Source organism: Marmota monax, unplaced genomic scaffold (genome assembly GCF_021218885.2).
Source record: "Marmota monax isolate L192 unplaced genomic scaffold, Marmota_monax_Labrador192_F-V1.1 WCK01_AAM20220418_F8-fsc00157, whole genome shotgun sequence".
Taxonomy (NCBI): Eukaryota; Metazoa; Chordata; class Mammalia; order Rodentia; family Sciuridae; genus Marmota; species Marmota monax.
In genome coordinates, this window is record NW_026694573.1 from 612,772 (window position 1) to 634,769 (window position 21,998).

The 21,998-nt window shown below is 54.8% G+C and overlaps 1 protein-coding gene across 2 annotated transcripts; it reads right to left on the minus strand.

The window, feature by feature from the left end:
- Positions 1 to 591: 591 nt before the first annotated feature.
- Tbx1 (T-box transcription factor 1) lies at positions 592 to 9,028 on the minus strand. 2 transcript variants are annotated; one of them, XM_046421037.2, is made up of 9 exons: positions 8,824 to 9,028; positions 8,155 to 8,274; positions 6,504 to 6,885; positions 4,474 to 4,575; positions 3,465 to 3,636; positions 2,812 to 2,967; positions 2,088 to 2,155; positions 1,911 to 2,011; positions 592 to 1,521 (listed from the first exon to the last, which is right to left on the minus strand). In XM_046421037.2, the coding sequence occupies exons 2-9, from the start codon at positions 8,186 to 8,188 to the stop codon at positions 1,037 to 1,039; spliced, it is 1,500 nt and encodes a 499-aa protein (XP_046276993.1). In that variant the 5' UTR covers positions 8,189 to 8,274; positions 8,824 to 9,028; the 3' UTR covers positions 592 to 1,036. The 2 variants fall into 2 exon arrangements, with proteins under 2 accessions (XP_046276993.1, XP_046276992.1); XM_046421036.2 differs by lacking the exons at positions 8,155 to 8,274; positions 8,824 to 9,028 and having other exon boundaries at positions 6,504 to 6,946.
- Between the last annotated feature and the right edge of the window lie 12,970 nt (positions 9,029 to 21,998).

The following is a 21,998-nucleotide window of genomic DNA, read 5'->3' on the forward strand; positions in this document are numbered from 1 at the left end:
TGAATAAAGTCAATAAACAGGGGAAAATGCAGGCCTGGGCTGGGGCTGGGCCAGGGAAGTGCTACAAGAGCAGCACTGCCTGTTTGTCTTTCCACAATCCCATCCGGGTCAAGGGCTTCTCCCTTTCCCAGGCCACATGTTCTGTGTCCTGTCATGATCATCCCAGCTTCCATGGAAAGGCATGCAGGACAAGTTCTGAAAATAGGTCAGGTCCAGCCTAAGTCCTAGAACAGTGACAACTTCAGGTGTGAAGATTTTAACTAAAAAGGACCTGGGGCTTGTACCAGCTCTGGGGATGTGGGATGAAGCTGACTCTCTGGCGGGTAATTGGGCCAGGAACAGGCGGAGGGAATGAGCCCAAACAGGATGGGGGAGTAACGGGACAGGAAAGGCAATGCAAGGACTTCATTCCCACTGCCCAGGGCCCTAGTGGACCTGACCCGGGGGCCTGTGGGGGCTGGGACTGAAGTCCTGAGTCACATCTAACTTGCTCTTCCTGAGATCTTCTGCAAGACCTATCTAACTCGACGCCAAAAAAAAAAAAAAAAAAAAAAAAAAAAAAAAAAAAAAAACACCACACACACAGGCAGCTTCCAAAAGAAGCGAAACCATTTATCATCAGCGCCGGCGCGGTATCTACAGTATCTACACATATCTACATGTATCTACACCGCCTGCAGGCGGAGCTCTTGGGTCGTCTACATTGCCACTACCGGCGGGACGGAGTCGTTGCGGTCTCGCGGTCTTGGGGAAAACAATAAATACCACTTCCTTCCATCTCAGACCCGGCGCTTTGGCACTGTCGGGCGGGATCCCCCGTGGCCCTTGGGGCTGGGAAAGGAACCCTGTTTACTCCGGGGTTGAAGTGACCGGATAGTCCTCGGGGCTGGAGGGTGGAGGACCCTAATGACTTCAAGGTTGGGGAAGGACAGGACCCGAGGTGGGCCCCGGGCCTGGGAGAAAGTGTCCTTTGATGGCCCTCAGGGCTGCGCGGGGCTTCCGTGGGTCAGGGCCCAGAGCGCAGTTGCGGCTTGCATTATCTGGGGCAGTAGTCGTAGGAGCCGGGCGGCGCAGCCCCAGCAGACGAGTACATGTTGGCGGCCGCAGCAGCGGCTGCCGCGGCAGCAGCGGCAGCAGCAGCTGGACTCACAGCAGGATGATGGTGGTGCGGGTGTGCGTGCGCGTGCGGGTGGTAGCCGTGGCCGCGCAGACCCGGTAGCGGGTAGGGCGCTGGCCGGCTCTTGGCCCCGAGGTAGTGGTCGTAGGCTGCGGCCGGATACTTGTAAGGGTGGTGGTGTAGGGGCTCCGATGCGCCGGGCGCTTCCAGGCGCAGCTCGGGGTGCGGGGGACTGGGTCGGCCTCCAGACGCGCCGGGCAGCTGGACGAGGCCGCCGGCGCCACCGGCTCCGGGCAGCGCGGGGCTCAGCACCCGGGCCAGCAGCTGCGGTGGATGCGCCGGGTCCCCGAGCATGGCTGACCCGCCCGCGTCGCGTTCGAATTCTCGCCGGACCTCAGCAGGGTCTGCGGGAGCGAACCGAGGGGGTGAGCGCAGCGAACTGGGACAACCGAGATGACTCCCAAAAGGCCCAGCCGGCGAGGAGGCGAGAGGCAGCGCTCGGGGCACTCCCGCCCCTACTCTGCGAACCTGCCGGAGACCCTGTGCCGCCTTCGTGCCGAGCCCTCCCCAGGGGCCCGAGCCCCTTCTCGGGCGGCAGCAAAGGGCAGGGAGCGCAGGCGGGGCTGCCTTCGGGCGGGCGGGCGTGTGCGCGCTTGCCCGCCGCCACCGCCGTTGTGCAACCGGCGCGAGGGCTGCAAGCGCCGCGGGGGTACAGGCGAGGCCGGGCGCGGCCGTCGACCTGGGATGGAACGCGCGCGAGTCCGCGGCCTGGATCCCAAGACCCCGGCCCTACCTTTCTCCGCACCGTTGGGCTGCGTTGGAGAGGCCACCGGGTTCCGCGAGCGCGCAAAGGCGCTCATGAGCGGCAGCGCACCGGGCCGGTGATTCCGGGGCCTGTGAAAGGGGGCGGATCAAGTTGGCGCCCCAGCCAGGCGCCCGGGCACTCGCTTTCTGCTCGGAGGACACTCACCAGTCCTCAGGGTCGCAGTCCCGGAAGCCTTTGGCAAAAGGGTTGCTAGCAATCTTCAGCTGCGTGATCTGCAGGGAAGCCGGCAAGAGCAAGCTGCTGAAGTCCGGCAGCCCGCGGCCACCCAAACCCAGCGACAGCGAACAAGGGAGTGTTAGGAACCTCTCTGCGCTGCCGAGGCAAGAACCGGCCCTCCTCTATCCCATTCCCCATGGACATTTTGCCTCCTCTTGCATTAGGGGGACTGGAGAGCCTCCTCTCTCACTAGGAGACGATTCACTGCCCAGGGAGGGAACCCACTGCTTCTTAGGGTGCCCTCCTTGGTCCCAATAAATAAATGGATGTGAAGACTTTGCGTCCTGGCTAGAATGGGAAAGTGGTCACCTCTGGCCTCCAAGGCGCAGCAGGGGTATCTGAGCTGGCGCCCTAGGAATCTGAGTAAACCTAGGATCAGGCCCCCGATGGGGAGTTTCCGGAATGGTTTGGAAAACAAACTTTCTGGGGGCAGTGACAGTTGCTGCTACAGAGGTCAAGCTGATAGAAGGCTCGGCCAGCCTGGCAGAGGGAGGGAGCAATTTGAGGCCCTTGAAGGAGGGGTTGTGCTCTGTCAGGACCCACAACCTGCAGGTCTAAGCTGTCTATGACCCCAGGCATCGAATGTACCTTGCACTACATTCCCAGAAATGTTGTATGTGCCCCTCCCCAGAACCTCCCTGCAGGTCCTCACCCTGTGGTTCTGGTAGGCAGTGACCGCAGTGAAGCGTGTCTCCTCGAATACAAAGGTTTTGAAGTTCTCCTCTGCATATTTCTCACTATCTTTGCGTGGGTCCACATAGACAACATGGAAGCGAGGCTGGTATCTGTGCATGGAGTTGAGAATAATCTAGAAGGCAAGGTGGAGGATTAGCTCCAGCGAAGGAGCTGGGACGGAGAATCACGGTGAAAGCTGGAAAACGGAATTTCCTTTGATAATTTGAGCAAAACCCTTAACTTCTGAAATGAGCCGTAAGACCCATTTGGGATCTCCTAAAAAGATAGCCCAAATGACAAGTGATCAGGATTTATATTCTTTCCTTAGGTCCCCAGAAATTGCTGTGGGGCCTGTAGAGGGTGGTCGCTGTAGAGCAGAACTCAGCGGGAAAGCAGCCTCACTGGCCTGAATTCCACAGTCTCCTGCCCGCCCCACCTCCCCAAACCTGTCATCTGTCCTTTGCAAGTAAAGATCAGGGGATGAGGGAAGGGTAATCCCCTTTCCCAAGTCAGCAGCCTACCCCCTGACCAGAGGTCCATTCTCTGAAGCCTGTCCTCTCTGATCAGTGAGGACTGCCAAGGGCCTGCAACAGGGACAGCTCGGATGCCTGGGGAGAAGGGATCGCTCACATGGCCATTGTCGTCCAGCAGGTTGTTGGTCAGCTTGAGCTTGTCGAAGGACACAATTTGCTTCATCCACTGTGCACCTTTGGCAGGTGAGTCAGGGTGGTAGTGCACTCGGCCCGGTGTGGCAGGGTCTGCCTTGCCAGCTACTAGCCAGGAGGAACTATGGAAGGCATACCTAGGGCAGCACCGGGGCAGGAGTCATGCCATACTGGGGTGAACCAACAGGATCTTACCCCATGTGCCAGTTGAACCCAGAAAGTGCCTCTGAGGAGTTTCTTCATCAGTGAAATCAAGCCGTCCAATGTCACATGGACTGGTAGTTTTCACAAGGGGATTGTGGAAAAACCAGAAAAATCCCACCAGCATACAAAATGAACGGGGAACCAGGGCCCCACCAGGATACCAGGAGAAGGCAGTGCTCCCCTTCTCTTCTCATTTCGCTGCACACGGGTCCGCCCTGTGCTAATGTGGTGGGAGGCTAGATTTGGCTTCACTGGCAGCCTCGGGCACAGGGCGGTCCAAATTCGCCTTATTAATTGCTGTTAATTGTCCTGGTAGCAGAGGCCCGCCCAGCATAATCTCTCCCAGCCACCCCACCTTTCCGGCCCAGCTCTGGGACCCAGCGTTCCCTGGAGATGGGGGAAGGGGACAAGGCGCTCTGGCACCTCCTGGGAGAGGGAGACCTGAGGAAACTGAGGGCTGCGCTTGACCCACCCTTCCCAGGCCGTGGAGGCCCAAGGGCATCAGAGCTGCCTCAGGCCTGAAGTTCGAGGGGTTCCCAGCTGTGTGACTTCCTGAGGCAGGTTCTGGAGAACAAGTGGGGAAGGGAGTTGGGTCCGATGGGGGCAGGGAAGAGAGCAGGCTGAGAATGTCAGTGGGGCAGCGAGCGCAGATGCCTGGGTGAATTCGGTGGTACTTGGAGTTAGCAGACATGAACCCACTGCTTCTTAGGGTGCCCTCCCTAGTCCCAAGCATATACAGCCAGCCCAAGTAGTCCCAAGGACTTGCTCACCGGTAGCGCTTGTCATCTACCGGCACAAAGTCCATGAGCAGCATGTAGTCAGCCATGGGGTCCATGCCGAAGAGCTTCACTTGGAACGTGGGGAACATTCGCCTAGAGATGGTGGAGCCTCAGGTCACCTCATTTGGAGGAGGACCAAACTACCCTACCTTGACTTGCGGGGGCACAGGCAGCACTCACTCAGCCCTTCCTTCTAGTTTCTTTCTGGTTGCGATGTTTGATCCAGCTCTCACTCAGCTGCTCTAACCCAAGTAGGCTCCTACCCTACCACGGGTAAGTGTAGCAGGTCCCTTTCTGTAACAGAAATGGCTAACCCAGCGCCGAATCTTGGAGTCCTAACCTTCTTCTGCCACCTTTGCCTGAGTAGACCCAACCTTGCCTTGTCGATTCCTTGGCACTCTGGCCCTAGCCTTGGCCAGGGTGCCAAAGGGTCCCTAAGATGCAATCTCCAAGCTTCTCTGCCCTTGACAGAGCCTCCCCAGCTTGATCTAAGTGGCTCCCGGCTCCAACAAAGTGAAACCGGGCGGTCCACATAATTCTGAGGAGTCTTCGTTGCCTTTTGAACTGGGTCTATGGCTGTTCCCCAATCCCTCTGGAGAGGCTGAAGAGCTGGGTCTGTGGCTGTACCCCAATCCCTGACTCTTAGATCCTGGCCCAGTGCTGGAATCTCCCCACCGTCCTCTGGATTCAGGCAAGTTCCTGCTTCCTCAAGACCCACAAGCCCAGAAGCAGCTGCCCAGAACAGACTTTGCTTATGCCTTCATGGTTTCCCAATAGCTTCTCTTCTGGACCCTGACTCAGTGACAGATCAGGGCTCTTAAAAGGACCTTTTGCAACTCCTGGTTGGGCCGCTGGCCATGGGCCAGCCCTGGCCTGATGGCGCAGAAGTACCAGCCACGGGACCCTGAAGGACAGCACAAGGCTTGGTCCCTTCTTGTCCTTCTCACTGCCTCCCCTCATAGGCAACTCCCTGCAGTCAGTGGGCAGAAAACAGATGCCAAGGGCCAGCACTCCAGGACAGGCCGCCTGCCACCCCCACACAAATCCTCTGCAAGTCCAGAGTTCTGCAGAATATTGTCTTCTAGGGTAAAGCCGACGACAAGGCCCTTGCTGGGTTGAGTTGGCCTGCACCAGAGGCCCGACCACTGTCCCCAGGAGGGCCCGTGTACACAGGGACAGCAAAGATCCTGAAGAAAATCCATGGAGCAGGAGATGAGGACAGACCCTAGGCTCCCCGGGGAAGACGGCTGTGGCAGGGAAACAGGAACAGCGAGAAGGCTTTGCAAACAGGCCCAGCGCGCTCCCCTTGGCTGTGCGGACACAGAGCTGGTGTGTACATTAGACACAGCCCAGCACCAGCCTTTGTCTACTGGTCAAATCGGGTGCATCTGCAAAACTTGTTCCCCTTCTCTCTCGGCCCTTAAAACAAATAGAGGCCAATTGAAAGGCGACGGCCCGGCTTGCGCAGAGCCAGGCCCGCAACTACCCGAAATTTAGGCCTGAGAAAACTGGGTAGCGAGTTCCACTGAACCAAGCACACTGTTTTAAAGGGTCTTAATTCTCTCCTAAAGTCTTCCATACAATTGCTCAGCTTCTGTTCTTTATCTTGCCCGCATTGACTGAACTCCGGAACCCAAACAGGAGTTTCCTTTGAGGTGGGATCCACCAGGAACCTGCTGGGCGGCCTGGCCCTTAGTCTCGGCTGCCGGCCCCCAACTCAGTGCGCTCTAGCCCGCTGCTTCCCTGCGCGGCATCCTGGGGCTGCGGGTCGAACGGGCCTGTTCCGGGACTTCTCTCGCTACCCACGCTGTCCTCTCTCGCTCAGCACTACCCGCGGCTATCGCCGGAGCCGGGACCACAGAGAGTAAAGGCGGCGACAAGGCCGAGAAGAGCTCGCAGGTGGCCGAGCCGCGCCCCCCACCCGGCTTTTAAGCCCCACTCTCGTGCGTCCGAACGAGGGGTGCGGTCCGTAAGTGGCAGCATATGGGGAGGGTAGCGGCGCGGGGAAGGGGCACCCTGACCTGCCGGCCTTGGTGACGATCATCTCGGTGCCCAGCTGATTGAACTCGTCCCACAGCGCCTTCATCTCCAGCTGCACGCTCACGCTGGCTACCTTCGCGTTCTTCTTCACCGGCGCCTTGGCGGCGGCCACGCAGCTGGCCCCGGGGCCCTCGGGCTCCGCAGTGGCGCTGGTGGCGGCCCCTGCGGCCGGCGCGAACGGGTAGGCGTGCGGCGGCGGCTGCGGCGGGCCTGGGGCTCCCGTGGCGGGGGCGGGGGCGGCGGCGCAAGGGTCGTAGCGCGGCGGCGGTGGATCGCGCGGCCCGTACGGGTCGGCGCCCGGCGACGCGGCGCCCGGGAAGCCCCCCGCGGCCCCCAGGCTGCTCAGGCTGCTGGCCGTGAAGGCTGCAACGTCGCAGAAGTGCGAGAGCTGAGTGAGCCACGGGCTGGACACGGCGGAGATCATGACCCGAGGGCCGCCGCCGCCGCCCCCGCCGCCGAGGTGAGCGCTGCCCCGCGCCGAGGGCCGAGTGGCGGGCGCAGCGCTTAGTGCGCCCGGGGCCGCGCCGCCCCACACCGCAGGCCGGCCCTGAGGAGGCGCCCCGCCCCGCCCCGCCCCGCGCCCCCCTTCCCGCGCCCCCCCTCCCGCGCCCAGACAATGGCTTCGTTCCCCTCCCCCGTCCCTTGCCCCTCCCCCTCTTTCCCCCCTCCCCGGCCCCCAACCCGCCCACCCCGGCTCGCTCGGCCCGGGGCCCCCGACCGCCCGGACCGGCTCCCCGGAGCGCCGGGCTCGTCCGTGGCCCCTGCTCTGCCGCCCTCCCGCGTTGTATTTCTCCTTTTTCTGTTCCAGATTTTCTTTACCCAATTTATTTCTTTACCTTTGTCTCCCTTCGTTTAAGTTTTTCTTTCTAACCATCTTTCCATCTTCCATTCTCTCTTTATTTTTCTCGTTATTTTTAACTTTCTGCCTCTTTCTCTTTTTTCTGTCCCTTCCTTTGTATTTTATTTTTCATCACCCTTTGTCTTTCTGTTTTTGTCTACCATTTTTCTCTTGTTTCTGTATATTGTTATTCATGATTTCCCTTTCTTTTCTTTTTTTTTTTATGCTGGAGTCTTTTCCCTTTTTTATTTACTTTCTGTCATCAAATTTTCCTTCATTTTCTCTTCTCTTTCGTTCTTGATATCTTTTTATTTTAATCGTGTCTTTTTATCTTTCTTAAAGCCTTATAGGTTTTCTGTGATTTTTCCTTCCCCTTTTTTTCCTGTTACTTTTCCTCCTGACCGCCTCACCATTTTGTTTTTGTTTGTTTTTGTTATCCTTCCCTCTCCTTTTTCTGTATTCCCTGACTCCCTTGCAGTCTCTTCTCTCACCATCTTTTCTCCCACTTCTCCAAGCTCACGACCACCTCTTGATTCTCCTTACCGGGCTCCACTTGCCCTCTTCTGGGCCTATATCTAGCTGCGTGCCATTCTCTGAGTCTGGAGCCCCCAGACTGGTGGGCGGACAAGCTTTATAAGAGATGCCCATCCTTCCTCTCTGCTCCAGAGTCCCAACTTCAAGCCTGGAGCCCACCCCACAGGGAGCTCCCTCTACCTACTCCGCGGCGGGCTCTCACGGCAGTGGAGACAGTGGGTTGGCGGGCAAGCCAGTGTAGACGCGGCCAAGAGGCTCACCTTCCATGTCCCTGGTGACCGTGCTGAAGTGCATCCCGGCCAGGGATCCTGGTAGCAGGAGAAACTTCGCCCGGTTGGAGGCCCCGGGGCCCCGGTGGGCGGTGCCCTCTGAAGCCTCCGCTGCAACCAGAGAGGCGATGCTGAACGCGCTGGCCCGAGGAGAAAGCGGGCTCCAAGCGTCCATAGGCGCCCGCCGGCCTGCCGGGCGCCGCCTCCGACTGCGTGCGCCCAGCCGCACCGCGCCCAGCCCAGCCCACCGGGCCCAGGGGCGGGGGCCTGCGGTGCCACTCACAGCTGCGGTCCCCTAGCCCAGGGGATTATGGCGTCACGGGCCCCCACTTGGGGCCAGTATCAGCCCAGGGGCCCGAATGGGTGGAATACTCTGGAAGTTCGGGGACCTCCTGCTTTCCAAGCTATCCGCCCCTCGCCTCTGCTCCAAGGGCCCTCTGTGACCAACGCCCCTTGAACATCCCACAGCTCCTGCCAAGGCCGGGCCTCCCTCTGATAAGAAAAGCCACCTTCAGCTTCCTCAGCCCCAGAGGAAAGGCCGTTATGTCAGGAGCACCAAGTACCGGACAGATGGCAGGGCACCAAGGGGCTGCCTGGGCTCTGTCCTGCTCCTGCCCTTGGCTCCTCCCGCCTCTACCTCCTCCCCGGCTACCCCTGCACCTGGGTGAGGAGACAGCAGCTCCGGCTCCCGCGCCGGACAAGGGCAGATAGCCTCAGGGCTGCGAAGTTCTCCGTTCCTCGGTGCGGCGGGACAGGACCCAGCTCAGCAAGTGTCCTACAGACCCCTTAGGACTGGCTGTCCTAGCTGGGGACCCAAGCAGGGGGACGCCGCCCAGGCCGCGCAGCCCGGGAGCCCGAGCGTCACGCGCACCCGCGCGCACCGCCCGCCTCTGGCCTGGACGCTTTTACATCCGGAGGGTGGGCAGTGCCCGCTCCTCCGACCTCCCCGCTCACCGGCCGGGCGCAGGGAGGGCCGGGGGCGGGGCCTGGTCGGCCGACGGAGCCCCAGAACACGTCGGAGAAATTCAGGCCGCAGGGTTGGGTGTAGCCCGCTTGCCACCCCACAACCAGCCTGCCCACCGGGGAAGGCCCTGCTGCCCGTGGTGCCCGACCAGGCCCTCAGCCTTGGGTCTCTAGTCTCAGACATTCCAATGCCTAACGTTGGGCTCGGCCTGTGTCTTTCCTACTATTTCCCGGGGTCTCCTTTGACCAGTCCTTGGAGTTCCTGTCCAGGGTTTCTCCAGCTGAGTGTCAAGCCTGCAGCCTTCCTGCTTCTCAGGAGCTTCACTGATCCTGGGCTAAGGCACTAGGCCGTTAAGGCCTCAATTTCCAAGGTCTTTCTTCCTAGGACCTTGTAGGCCTCTTGCAGCACTTGCTTGGGATGGAGGAGGGAGGCAAGTAGCCTCTCCCAGGTCTTACAATTTCAGGACCTCACCCCTGGGCTGTGGAGAAACCTAGCTGGTAGTCCACTTGATCCCAGTTTCCAGAAGAGTGGGCTCTAGCAGGAAGGGACTGGATCCAGGAAGGAGCTTGAGGCTGAGAGTACAGGGGGTGAGTATGTATATGGTGCTGTGTCCTTGGTGTGATGTAGGTAACTGTGTGTTCCCCCACTCCCCAGGCCTGCAGCTAGGGCCTTATGGACCATGTAGGGAAAGATCAGCTATCATCAGGGCATTCCTTAGGCCCTGAGTGGCCATTCAGGGCTGTGACAATGACCTGTCATCCAGGGACTATAACTGAGGGGACCCAGGACAAGGTCCAGGGAAGTGTACTGTACAGGGACCAACTCTGCTCTAGGCTCCTTTCTCTCTTCCCTGATCAGGGCCAATCCTTATGTCCAGGACCGAAGAAGGCATTGCCCCTGATGGAGGAGAGATCTTGGCTGTGGGCAGGTGAGAGGGTCATTGGTGGGTGCAGGCCATGGTAATGATGCAGGAGATAAGACCCCTTCGGAAGCCTGTGCCTAGAGGGGCCCTAGGGCCTGTAGACTGTGAGTGGGTCTCTATGTGGGGACATGAAGATGCGTCTCCTGCATGTGATGTGCATTATCAGCGTGCATAGTGCCCTAAAATGTGGGGTGCTCAAAGTTGTGTCCTGTGCACCTAAGGGAGCCTTCCCAGTGTACAGCACACCAGAGGCCAACATAGAAAAGGAAGAAAGGAAGAAGTGAAAGTGAAAAGCTCTGAAACTCTAGGTCAGGCCCTTAGGACGCTGTGCTGAGGTCCTCAGAACTCCCCCATGAAGATGGAGAATGGGAGCAATTCTCCCAGCCTGCCCTCCATTAACCCCTTAGTGCTGTAGCAGGACTTGATGGGCAAGTGGGGTGGACAAACGCTCCAGGACAAAGACGCAAACAGAATGGTGGAGACCCTGGCGACCAGAGGAGCGTTGGGAAGAGGTAAGGGGCCTCATTCAGTCAGCTCGGTTGGTGGCCCATCCACCCCACCCGCCGCGGATACTCACCCGCTTGATCCTGAAATCCCTAACCACGTAACTCAAAGCCAAGACCATTAGGGGGCCTTACCTTGGCTGAAGGGACCTAAGGGAGCCCGTAGCCCTAGAAGCGCGAGGTCGTCCTAATTTCCAGACCGCGGCTGAGCCGCAGCCTCCGCTGTCCGTGGGGCAGAGCTCCTCTGACCCTCCCTCCCTCCCTCGTGTACCACACCGCCCTCTCGCTCTGCGCTCCGCCACGCCACGAACAGCCGCCCCCAGGCAACCCTCCGGAGCACATCTCTGCCCGCCACCGCCACTGCCTCACTCCGGTGCCGCCCGCAGTCCTGAGGGGGCGCGCCCACCCTGTGGCCCTACGCCGCGCACACTCTGGTGTGAAATATTCCTTCCCTCACCTGGACCCGCTGAGGCTCCCTTCCGTCTCGCTCCCCCTGCCGGCCGCGCCTCTGTTACCGTAAGTTTGGAGGCCTGTCTGGGAGCCGGCCCTGGGCGGACTGAGAGTCCCAAGCGCGGCCGGGGGTCTTGAACTGCTCAGGGTATGAATCCTTAGGGACTTGTGCTCGGCTACTCGGCCGCTTCCTCCATGTGCCGCACAAAGTGAGGATGAGACCCGCATTTCTCCAAGCAGGAGGCGGCGAAGTGGGGGCCCTGATGAGGCCATTTTACAGGCCCTAAAACCGAGGCGTGTTTTGAGACTGGTATCCGGCAGATAAGGGGTGGGGACCAGATGCTTGATGAGTGCGGGAGGCTGGACGGGTGGAATGGGGCTGAAGACACGGGGCAGACTTTGCCTTGCCCTCTAGGCCCTGGGGCAGAGCCCCACGTGAGAGATTGGTTGCACCCCAGTCCTGCCTTTGGAGTCCGATGTGCCCTCGACTCACTCACCCCTTGGCCCGGCATCTTCAGAGAAGTTGAAAGTTGAAGCAAGCCTAATTTCCGAAGTTTTCTCCCCAGTGCGCAGAAGGCGGCCCCTAGAGAATCTTGGCTGCTCTGCTGCCTACCCAGCTCCGCCTCCCCAGGGCACACGTGGCTCCCCCAGGGGAGCCGTCAGACAGGCGCCCTCACGCCCACCAACCCCACTCCTCACTTCGCCTTCTTTATAAAGACACAGCGCCGCGCCCTCCGCTCAGACTTCACTCAGCCAGCCCTGGAAGGACTTGCGAACCCTCGAAACCTCGTATGTGTGTGGAGGGCTCACAGCCCACCTATCTTTGAGCTCAGGGGCTCCCGGGACTAGGTGGGCAGGACCAGCGGCCCCTGCGTTGGCCCCAGGATGTTTGGAGCAAATAAGCACACAGATGGGGTCAAAAGGGCCACAGTTTTCTAGCACTGGGAATGGCACAAGTGAGTGCCGCGTGGTGAGGGGGAGAAGGAGGCTCTGTTCCCGCTAGGGAACAGAGGGAAGCCCCGAGAGGGGCTGGGCTTTTCTTGACCTGGTTAATTCGTTTCAAGATTGAAAGCAAGGAATAGCCTCCAGGGCTTGTCTGGACGCAGCCTCAGTATCTCAAGAAAGCCCATAGCTACTCTAGAAACAGCCTTCACGGGCCTCAGCGTCTCTGCCCCAGGCTACAGCTGCCTGGGACAGACAGGCAGCCTGAAGAAGGGGTGTGTGTGTGTGTGTGGGGGGGTCAGGTGTTGGACCTTTGCTGGAAACGGGAGAGGTGGACATACCCGAAGGCTCTGTTTTCTTCCCCCTCCCCCCATCAGTCTCCCACTAGGCTCCTAACCCAGTAGCCGGCCCCTGCATAGCGACCCAGGCCCACTGGGTGTGCTGCATCATCCCTCCCTTCCACCAAGATATTTGGCCCCAGATGCTGGCAAATGCTACATTCCTGATGACCCTCATGGGCGTAGGCAGGCCTGGAAGCAGGCCAGTGTGACTTGCTTGGCTGTAAACTCCAGCTGCCAAGCAAGAGAAAAGAGGGTGCCTTGCCGCTTGGCTGGGGAGAAGGATCTGGCTGCGCAAGGTCTGCGTCAAAGGAGTGGTCTCATATTCCACCTGTGCCTGCATATTGCACCACTGGCAGGAGCATCACATGAGCATACCCTCCAAGTGCTGGGCCAGAACTAGGGGGCTGCGGGAGCTTCTGGTGTGCCTGCAGCTCCAGCCAGAAAGGGGGGTGGGGGGCAATGGGCTGTCCTAGCCCACTTGTGTCATTTGGCAGTGGTCTTTTGGCAACCTGGTAAGGTTGGAGACCCTTCTCCCCTGGCCTGGGGTATCCATGAGATTCCTCCCTACCTGTGGCTCAGATGGCCCATACTGATCCTTGACCCTTGCTTCCCTTGGCTCCTCTCTAGGTGGTGGTTACTGCCCCTCTACTGAAACGGACATTTCTGCTAAGCCCACCCCAAGGTGTCCTCCTTAATGTAAGGACTTTACCCAAACTGTTAGGGGGAAGGCATTCTGTGCCTAGTGCTGAGCACTGTGGTATATGACAGGCCACAGTAGGGTTCACAGGAGAAGGACCAGGGACTCCCAGGAGGTGCCTTAGTGAGACTTGCCAGAAAGATCTGACTGATAAAAGTCCAGGGAGTTAGGAAGAGCCTAGTATGGCTTGACAAGGATGCCTGATGGGGGTAAGCTGATGTGTAGCCCTCACCCCTCACATAACATCACTTGAGATCCTTCCTGGGCCTCAGAAACACCTGCCTTTTGTCCTGGGGCAGGGCCTGACCCATCTCAGAATCCTTCTGCCTAAACCCTGGAGACCTGATGACTGGAGGATGAACAAAAAGGAAAACAGACCCAAGAGAGGCAGAAATGTGAGGAGGTAACAAGGGTGGGTAGAAAAGAAGACAGGCCAGAGAGGCTTTCATCCCTGTGACCCCAGCCTGCTCAAAGCTGAGAGATGATGGGCCAGGGTTTACACAGCAGTGGATATCTGGTCCCCTGCCTTCTTTCTGCATAGAGCTTACACCCCTCCCCAATATGGGTGCTATGTTTCTGGGCGGAGTTCTCAGAAGGACAGATGAAGAGAGATCTGGTGGGAGGGATGATAGGCCACATGGGTGATAGCACCCCTACCTTCCACCCCCATCTTTGGGGGCACCGAGGACCCCTGCAGGCTGGAAGTTCCCACAACTCCAGAACAAACAAACAAACAGACAGACTGATGGACAGCCAGGCTCTGGGCCCCTCTCCAATTTCTGAGACTGTTGATTTAGCTGCCCACTTGGAGGGAGGACCCCAGACACATGGGGAGCTGGCTGTCCATCTTCTGGCCATGCTAGCCCTTCCGCTCCATTGCTGTCAGACAAAGGTGAGGTAGATACCCAGATGGTCAGGCCAGTGAGGTGACCAGGTCTCTGCATATGGAGGTGACAGCTGAGGAAGCCAGCACCCTGCCAGCCCCTTCCCTCTTGTGGCCATATAGGAGGAACCACTTTATCCAGGGGAAGGGACATGCCCCCAAATTGTACCTTCAGGTTCTTCTGACCTGAGAGGACCCTAACTACATAGGATTTCCTATCTACCCATGTGCAGGCAGCCCACACCAATATCAACACACAACACACACACACACACACACACACTTGAGGGCATGGATGTGAGTTGACGTGTGTACACACCATATGCTCATTTGAACATGTGCATGAGTGTGCACATGTACCCACATATGTGAACACACCATATACTTGTGACCATGCTTGTATACATGCACACATTTGACAGTCACAAACACAGACTTGAGCTTGAACTCACACATGTTCACTGTACACACACAAACACCCACACAGGAGAGTGTGCACACTCTGGCAGGTACAGCACATACACAGAGACATGCACATATGTGTAGGCTTTTCCCTGACAGTGGCCATGGTAGCTCATCTTCAGTGGTGATGACATTTCAGGAACTAGCCAAGACTTCACTTGGCTAGTTGTGGGTGGCACACACCTGTAATCTTAGCTATTGGGGAGGCTGAGGCAGAAAGATCACAAGTTTGAGGCCAGCCTGGGCAAATTAGTGAGACTCTATCTCAAAATAAAAAGGGCTGTGGGGAGGGTAGCTTAGTAGTAGAGCATTTGCCTAGCATGCATGAGACCTTAAGTTCAATCCCTAGTAAACACACACACACACACACACACAGAAATAAATTCAGTGGGACAAGGTCCTTGTGCAACCTCAGTGCTGCATGATGAAGGAAGAACGAAGTGTTTCTGGTCATTCTTATGAGGTCATTTTCTGAAGGTGACACACACTCAGGTAATGGCTCTCAAAGGTCTGATTAGTAGGACACTGGGTACAAGGGGTTCTGCCAACGAGGAACCTTCTGGGTTAAACAGCCTTGGCCACTTTTCGGGCTTAGACCCCTCTCACCCAATAGTCCTGAGTTTGGCTTGGTGGTAAAATGAATCCTAGGAAGCTCCAAGAAGTAAGAAATAAGACAGGGCCAATAAAATGACAGTGACATCAGCCCATATGTCAATAGATCCCAGCAAGGATGTGAGGATGGGCTACCTCTAGTCGTTTGATATATTGTCTCTCCCTTTAAAGATGCTTAAAGCATTTAAAATAATCAAATATATAAAATCTGGAATTTTCACTAAATGCTCAATTACATCATGTCGTTCATGTATTTACCAGGACATCAAAGTGTGACTATTTGGAGAAACTCTGTGGAAATCCTTCCTAAGTGCAGTAGAGCCTTAGCTTCCAGCTACCATTCCTTGATATGCCTCATGCCCTGCTCTCTGGCCACCAAGAGGTCCACTCTGCTTCCTGCCACTTTAGTCCAGGGCTTCTGAACTGTCCCCACTAGCTTAGGACTATGCCCAGGTGCCCCACATCTGGCATTCAGATCCTGTGCCCACTGCTCATAGCATGTCCCCTTAGGCTCTCTTCCCCTACCCTTAGAGGCCATACACACACACACACACACACACTTGAGGGCATGGATGTGAGTTGACATGTGTGTACACACCATATGCTCATTTGAACATGTGCATGAGTATGCATATGTACTTATATATGTGAACACATATGTGAAGGCCCATGACACTGAGGCCTTCCCCAAGATGACCTGAGGCTGGAGGTAGCTGAGCTGACCAGCCTGTGGCAAGTGACAAGTACACTGCTGTCACAGCAGAATTGGGGTGAGGGTAGAGTAGCCTGATGGGCAAGGAAGTGTCCAGCCTGGAGCTTCTCTGCTGGGGGCCTAAGGAAAGTACCATGGGAGGATGGGGCCAAAGGCCTGGAAAGAGTAGAATAGGCAGCCAGATACCTCTGGTGGGGCATGCATGCCAGCCAGGTTCTGTCAGCTCTAAATGGTCTCCAGGTTTTCTGGGGTTGGATGGGAGGGTCAGTAGGAAGGCTTAAAGAGAGAAGGGATTAACATTTCTCTTCTCTCCTTAGGAGGGGAAGTAGCCAATGGTGACGGTGTGCCCTAGTCGTCACTAGCTGGGACCAGAAGTGAGCGTCCCTTATAGTGCTGTGTGTCTGGTGCCATACCCTGGACCCTTCAAGCATCAGGATTTTCATCAGAAAAGTGGGGAGAATGCTTGAGGCCGCACAAGGTGGATAGAGCGCACTCTCAATGGTAGCTCCTCAACTGATGTCACCATTGCAGCTGCTGGGCTTCCTTGGGCCACCCTCAAATTCCAGCTGGTCCCTCAGCACTGTCTGTAGGGTGACTACTGCCTCTGCTGCTCCTGAGAAGCCTAGAAGCTTGGTCTGGGGCTTGGGGAGAGGGTATCCCAGCTGTGCCCCTGCCTTGAAACCAATTAGGCACCCTCTACCTGGCTTCCCCACTGGTCCATGTGCCTCAACACAGCCTTGTTTCTCCTGGTCCAAGAGCATGGCCCCAGCCCCACCCCAGCCCTGACAAATCCCTTTCCTCCTCCAAGGCTTTGCTGAACCAGGTTGGAATTTCTCAAAAGCAAACAAACAGGCGAGCTCAGAGTTGCGGTTTCCAGAGCTCAGATTCCTCCCGGGTCTGTCTGAGCCAGCATCAGGCCCTGCCTGCAGCCCCACAGCAGACTGGATGGGGGCCCTCAGCAGAGGCTCCCTGGTCTGACGGCTTTTGGACTCGAGCAGGGGCCCAGGATCACAGCCCATGGTCCTGGACAGCCTGGGTCAGCTCAGTTCCCTCCCAGCAGGAGGCTACAGACAGAGCTAGTTGGGCCGGGGTGGGAGGTGAATGGATCCACTGCAAGGACAGCGGTTGGTAACACTGGCCAAGCAAGGCACAGCAGACAGGGATTGGAGGCATAGAGGGTAAGGGTGGGAAGGGTTGGGGGCTCAGAGGAGGGATGGACAAGGGCAGTAGGCTTTGGTGGAGAGGTGATCAGAGTGGCAGTGGTACTGTGGGGGCCTGAAGTGGGGAAGGGTGTGGGGGCTTTCTGGGAATGTGGGGGGTAGGAGAGATTGGTGGGGGCGGGAGAGCACCTCAAGGGGCCAGCAGGGCTAGGAGGGAGGGCTGGGATAAGGGAGGGTGGGAGGGGGCTCTTGCCAGGTGGTCTTAATCTCCTCAGTGAAATAGGAGTCCTGGAGGCGGGTGGGGGAGATGGGAGCTCAAGACAGCTGCCGGGGAGGGGGTCGAGCCTGACAGCCCAGAGGCTTTGTGGCCCAGGAGTCCCAGCCTGCTGGACCTTCTCCCCAAGTCAGTGCCCTGGGCTGTGCCAGTTCTGCCATTCAATCATCTTCTCACAGCTTCTCTGCCTTTGTGGGGGAGATTTCAATGGCAGAGAGGGTCTGGCATGGGACTTTGCATTTAGGGGTTTGCCTGGCAGGCCAGAGGCTGGGTCCATTTTGCTTCTCCTGAAGCCCCTGTACTCGGGTCTCCACTAAGCTGTTGAAAGCTCTGAGGTACTGTGGGGGCAGGGATGGGGAGGGGTGCAGGGATAAAGAAGGAGCTTCCCCAGCCAGCCCACCACAGGGACCAGAAGGGCAGAGGGGAGGGTCCACCCGACTCAGAACTTGGTCTCTCCTTACCCACTGAGGGGCCTCCCAGAGGTAGAGAAACCAATGCTGAGAAGGAGTGGGTGGAACTGTCCTTACAGTCAAGCAGCAGGGGCAGGATGGTTGTGGGCAGTGTAGAGGCACCGGCTTGCTAAGTGGGTGCTTGGCACCAGCTGTGCTGGGTGGACAGACAGATGGATGTGAGCTTTCACTGGTGCCCTGAAATCAGTCCAGCCCCTCCCTCCAGGCGTTGCCAGGACCCAATGACTGACAGCCACCCCATACTGGGCGGGGGTGTGGGCGTGGGCGGGCGCCAAGCTGTCTCAGGCTTTGCTGGGAACAGCCAAGCCCTAGGGCCCATATGAGCATCCAAGGTACCCACTGCAGCTGGAGGTCAATCCCAGACTGGAGGAACCAAGGCAGTGTCCCCTGACAAAGCCTGGCATCAGGCAAGTAGAATCAGAGTACTTGGGACGTCCAGCTCAGCCAAGCTATCCATTGTTCGTTTTCCTGGGCCCTGGTTTCTATATGTATGAAGCCCCTGGCTACGTATCCCCTCCTTCTCCAGCTCTGTACCCTGCCCCAACCACCAGATCAACCAGTCTCAGGGCTGCACCTCCTCATACCCTAGGTTCTACTCTGCTATTCCTGACTACTCGTTGGGGATGTCTGGGTGGTACTTGCCCCAGAGCATTTGCCAGTTATGTCACTGTTTCCTTTCAGGCCAGGCTTGGGGTCACCAGAGCTCCAAGGATCACCAGGGCACCCTGGGCCAGAGAGGGTAATCAGGCTTACATGGGTGGAGCAACAAGGAAGAAGGACCAAGGTGCCTTGGTGAGTGGTCTCAGATGCCATCACAGGGGTAGCATAGGAGGCTGGTTTTGCCAGCCCTCATGAGCTGTAGCCTTGGCTTTGGGGCCTATGGACATGGGGTCAGCCTTTCACCTCACTCTGCACTTGAGTGAAGGCAGGACTTGTTCACTTTCACCAGAATCCTTTAACATAGCACCCAGAGAGTTCCCTCACATGGCCTCAAAGGTCATTCTCTCCTCCTACCCAGTTCTACATATTCAAAGACAGATGACTATTAGTTACACCCACCTTACAGTGGATTGTTGCACTCACATTTTCTCAACATCTGCTGTGACCAGCCAGTCTTATTATTTTATTTTTAGAATATTCAAATTGATTTATTTTTAAAAACTGAAAGATAAGATTGTACATGTTTATCATGCACAATGTTATGTATTGAAGTATATATATATATATATATATATATATATATATATATACATATACATTGTGAAATGATTAAATCTGGCTAATCAACAAATTACATTACCTCACATGATTATCATTTTTGTGGTGAAAACACATAACATCCACCCTCTTGGCATTTTTCACGAATATAATATATCATCATTAACTATAGTCACCATGTTGTATAATAGATCTCTTTAATTTATTCCTCTTAACTATAATTATGCCTCTTTGATCAACATCTTCCCCTTTCCCCCTCAACCACAGTAGCCCCTAAGACTTACCATTCTACTCTCTATTTCTATGAGATGAACTTTTTGATTCTGTATATGAGTGAAATCATGTGGTATTTGTCTTCCTGTGCCTGGGCTTATTTCACTTAACATAATGTCCTCCAGATTCATCCACATATGTCAACTGGTAGGATTCCATTCTTTTTTATGGCTGAATAATATGCTACTGTGTATGAGTACCACACTTTCTTTATCCATTCATCTTTTTGTGTGTGTATGTATCAAGCCTAGGGTCTTATGCATGCTAGATAAGCATTCTGCCACTGATCTATATCCTAGCCTTTTTTATTTTTACTTCGAGACAAGGTCTTTTACTTTGAGACAAGTTGCTGAGGCTAAATTTCAATCCTACTGCCTCAGCCTCCTGAGTGGCTGGGATTACAGGCATGCATCACCATACCCAGCTTCCATTCATCTCTCAATAGACATTTAGGTTGTTGCCATTTCTGGGCCATTGTGAATAGTGATGCAACAAACATGTGAGTGTAGATATTTCTTTAACCTACTGATTTTTTTTCTCCTTTGGACAGACTCAGTAGTGGGACTGCTGGATAACATGGTAGCTCTAATATTTTTTTATTTAAAAAACAATATTTTGGGCTGGGGTTGTGGCTCGGTGGTAGAGCACTCGCCTCGCACATTCGAGGTCCTGGGTTCAATCCTCAGCACCACATAAAAATAAATAATAAAATATGGGGCTGGGGTTGTGGCTCAGTGGTAGAGTGCTTAATTAGCATGCATGAGGCACTAGGTTCGATTCTCAGCACCACATAAAAATAAAATAAAGATGTTGTGTCCACCTAAAACTAAAAAATAAATATAAAAAATCAATAAAATAAAGGTAAAAAAAATTAAAAAAAATTTTAAAAATCTTTTGGTACTAGGGATTGAAGTCAGGGGTATTTTACCCCTGAGCTATATCCCAAGCCCTTTTTATTTTGTATTTTAAGATAGGGTCTCATATCTCAAAGTTGCTTACCCCTAAGTTGCTTAGGGATTCATAAATCGCTAAGGCTGGCTTTGAACTTAGTATCCTCTTGCCTCAGCCTTATGAGTTGCTAGGATTACAGGCATATGCCACTGCACCCAGCTATTTTTAACTTTTTAATAAGCCACCAAACTATTTTCCAAAATGGAAACAAAAATTTACATTTCCACCAACCTTACTGTGCAAAGGTACCCCTCTCTCCACATCCTCAACAATGCTTGTTATTTTTTTCCACAATATCCATTCTAAAAAGAATGATGTTGTATCACTGTGGTTTTGATTTGCATTTACCCTGATGATTAGTTATACTGAGCATTATTTCATGTGCCTGCTGACCATTTATATGTCTTCTTTTGAAAAATGTATATTTAGATCTTTTGGCCAATTTTTAATGTTGTGTATATGTGCATGCATGCACTATTGAGTTGTCTGATTTCCTCATATATTCTAGATATTGATCCCTCATCAGATGTAGAGTTGTCAGATATTTCCTCCCATTCTATAAGTTGTCTCTTCACTCTGTTGATTGTTTCTGTTGTGGTACAGAAGCTTTATAGTTTGATCTAATCCCACTTGTCTGATTTTTCTTTTGTTGTCTGGGCTTTTGACAGTCAAAGTCTTAATTTGAGGCAGAGTAGTTTTCAGTTTGGGGAGACAAAATAGGATAGATGATACCTCACGAACATCTGCAGAGATGTCCTGGGGTAGCCCAGGTCTAAGAGAAGAAAGTCTGAGAAGGAGATTGTTGCTCCCAAATGAACCAGAGTTTTGCAATCATTAGAGCTTCCTGAGAGGTATAAAGACAGGGGTTCCTGCTGTGAGGGAAGGCAGGAGACCCTTCTTTCTTGAAGACAGTGGGACATCAAGCTACAGGGACTGAAACTGATAGGCATTTCTCCAGCACTGGGCTTCTGGCTTTGCCTCTTGGGAATAGAGGCCCTTTCAATTCACTATAAGAGTTTAGTCTCTGCCAAAATTTGCCCTAACAGCGAGAATTCAGTGACTTTTGTCTAGATCCTGTGGACTTTGCATTTCACTTTCCTTGTCCATAGACCTGTCTTGGTAACCCAGAATTGGGGGAGTGAAGAGTGACCATGTGATGATCAGGGAATCAGGGCAGAAGTCTGAGGCTGCAGTAGTAAAAGATGTTTCAGGCAGGGTGTTTGTGGCAGATGCCTATAGTTCCAGCTACTTGAGGGGCTGAGGCAGGAGAATCTTTTGAGCCCAGAGACTGGAGACCAGCCTGAACAATAGTGAGGTTCCATCTCAGGAAAAAAAAATGACATACCCCAGTGTGACCCACCAGAGTCTCAGAGACCCCAAAGGATTGTGAAGAAAAGCATTGAAATGATTATTGGGTGCCTGGCACAGTGTCATCAAATTATACTTGTTTGCATATACTTTGTACAAGTATACAAGTATATGTGTGTATGTGAGTGTGTGTGTGTGTGTGTGTATATATATACACATATATATGTAATTTGTTACTATACTTTCACATATACATACATATAAGTATAAAATATATATACCTTCATATATAATCTATATAATTATACTTTCATATAATGCAAATTATACTTTCATGAAGCAGTAAGTAATATTGTGTAGGGCTGAGGACACTGCTCCGGGTCTGAACACTAGCTTCCTGATATGGGATATTATCTTTTCCATTCTACAAGTGCTGCCTCTTTTAATGTGGCCTCAAGTGTTTCCAGCTCTGATCTCAAGGCTGGATGTCTCCAAATCAATGCCCAAGCTCTTCCAAATCTCCTGGCAGCCTCCTCACAAGTTAGTCTATGACTTGGATCTAGCCCTAGAGTTGTTCCCTATGGCCAGTGTAGACAATAGGATCAAGCATCTTGAATTTCAGATAGGGAGACCCCCAACCTGGTGGCCTCTGACACCTGAGCCCACCCTACCCATGTGGCAAGGGGCAGGGGT

Bases quoted from the DNA above. Each gene is read 5' to 3' on its own strand.
- Tbx1 (XM_046421036.2), bottom strand. From the start codon at position 6,946: ATGATCTCCGCCGTGTCCAGCCCGTGGCTCACTCAGCTCTCGCACTTC. The intron at 3,637-4,473 runs GTGAGCAAGTCC...GTGCTGCCCTAG, and splicing joins GTAGATGACAAGCGCTACCG to GTATGCCTTCCATAGTTCCT. The intron at 1,522-1,910 runs GTAGGGCCGGGG...TCGCTCCCGCAG, and splicing joins GCCCAACGGTGCGGAGAAAG to ACCCTGCTGAGGTCCGGCGA.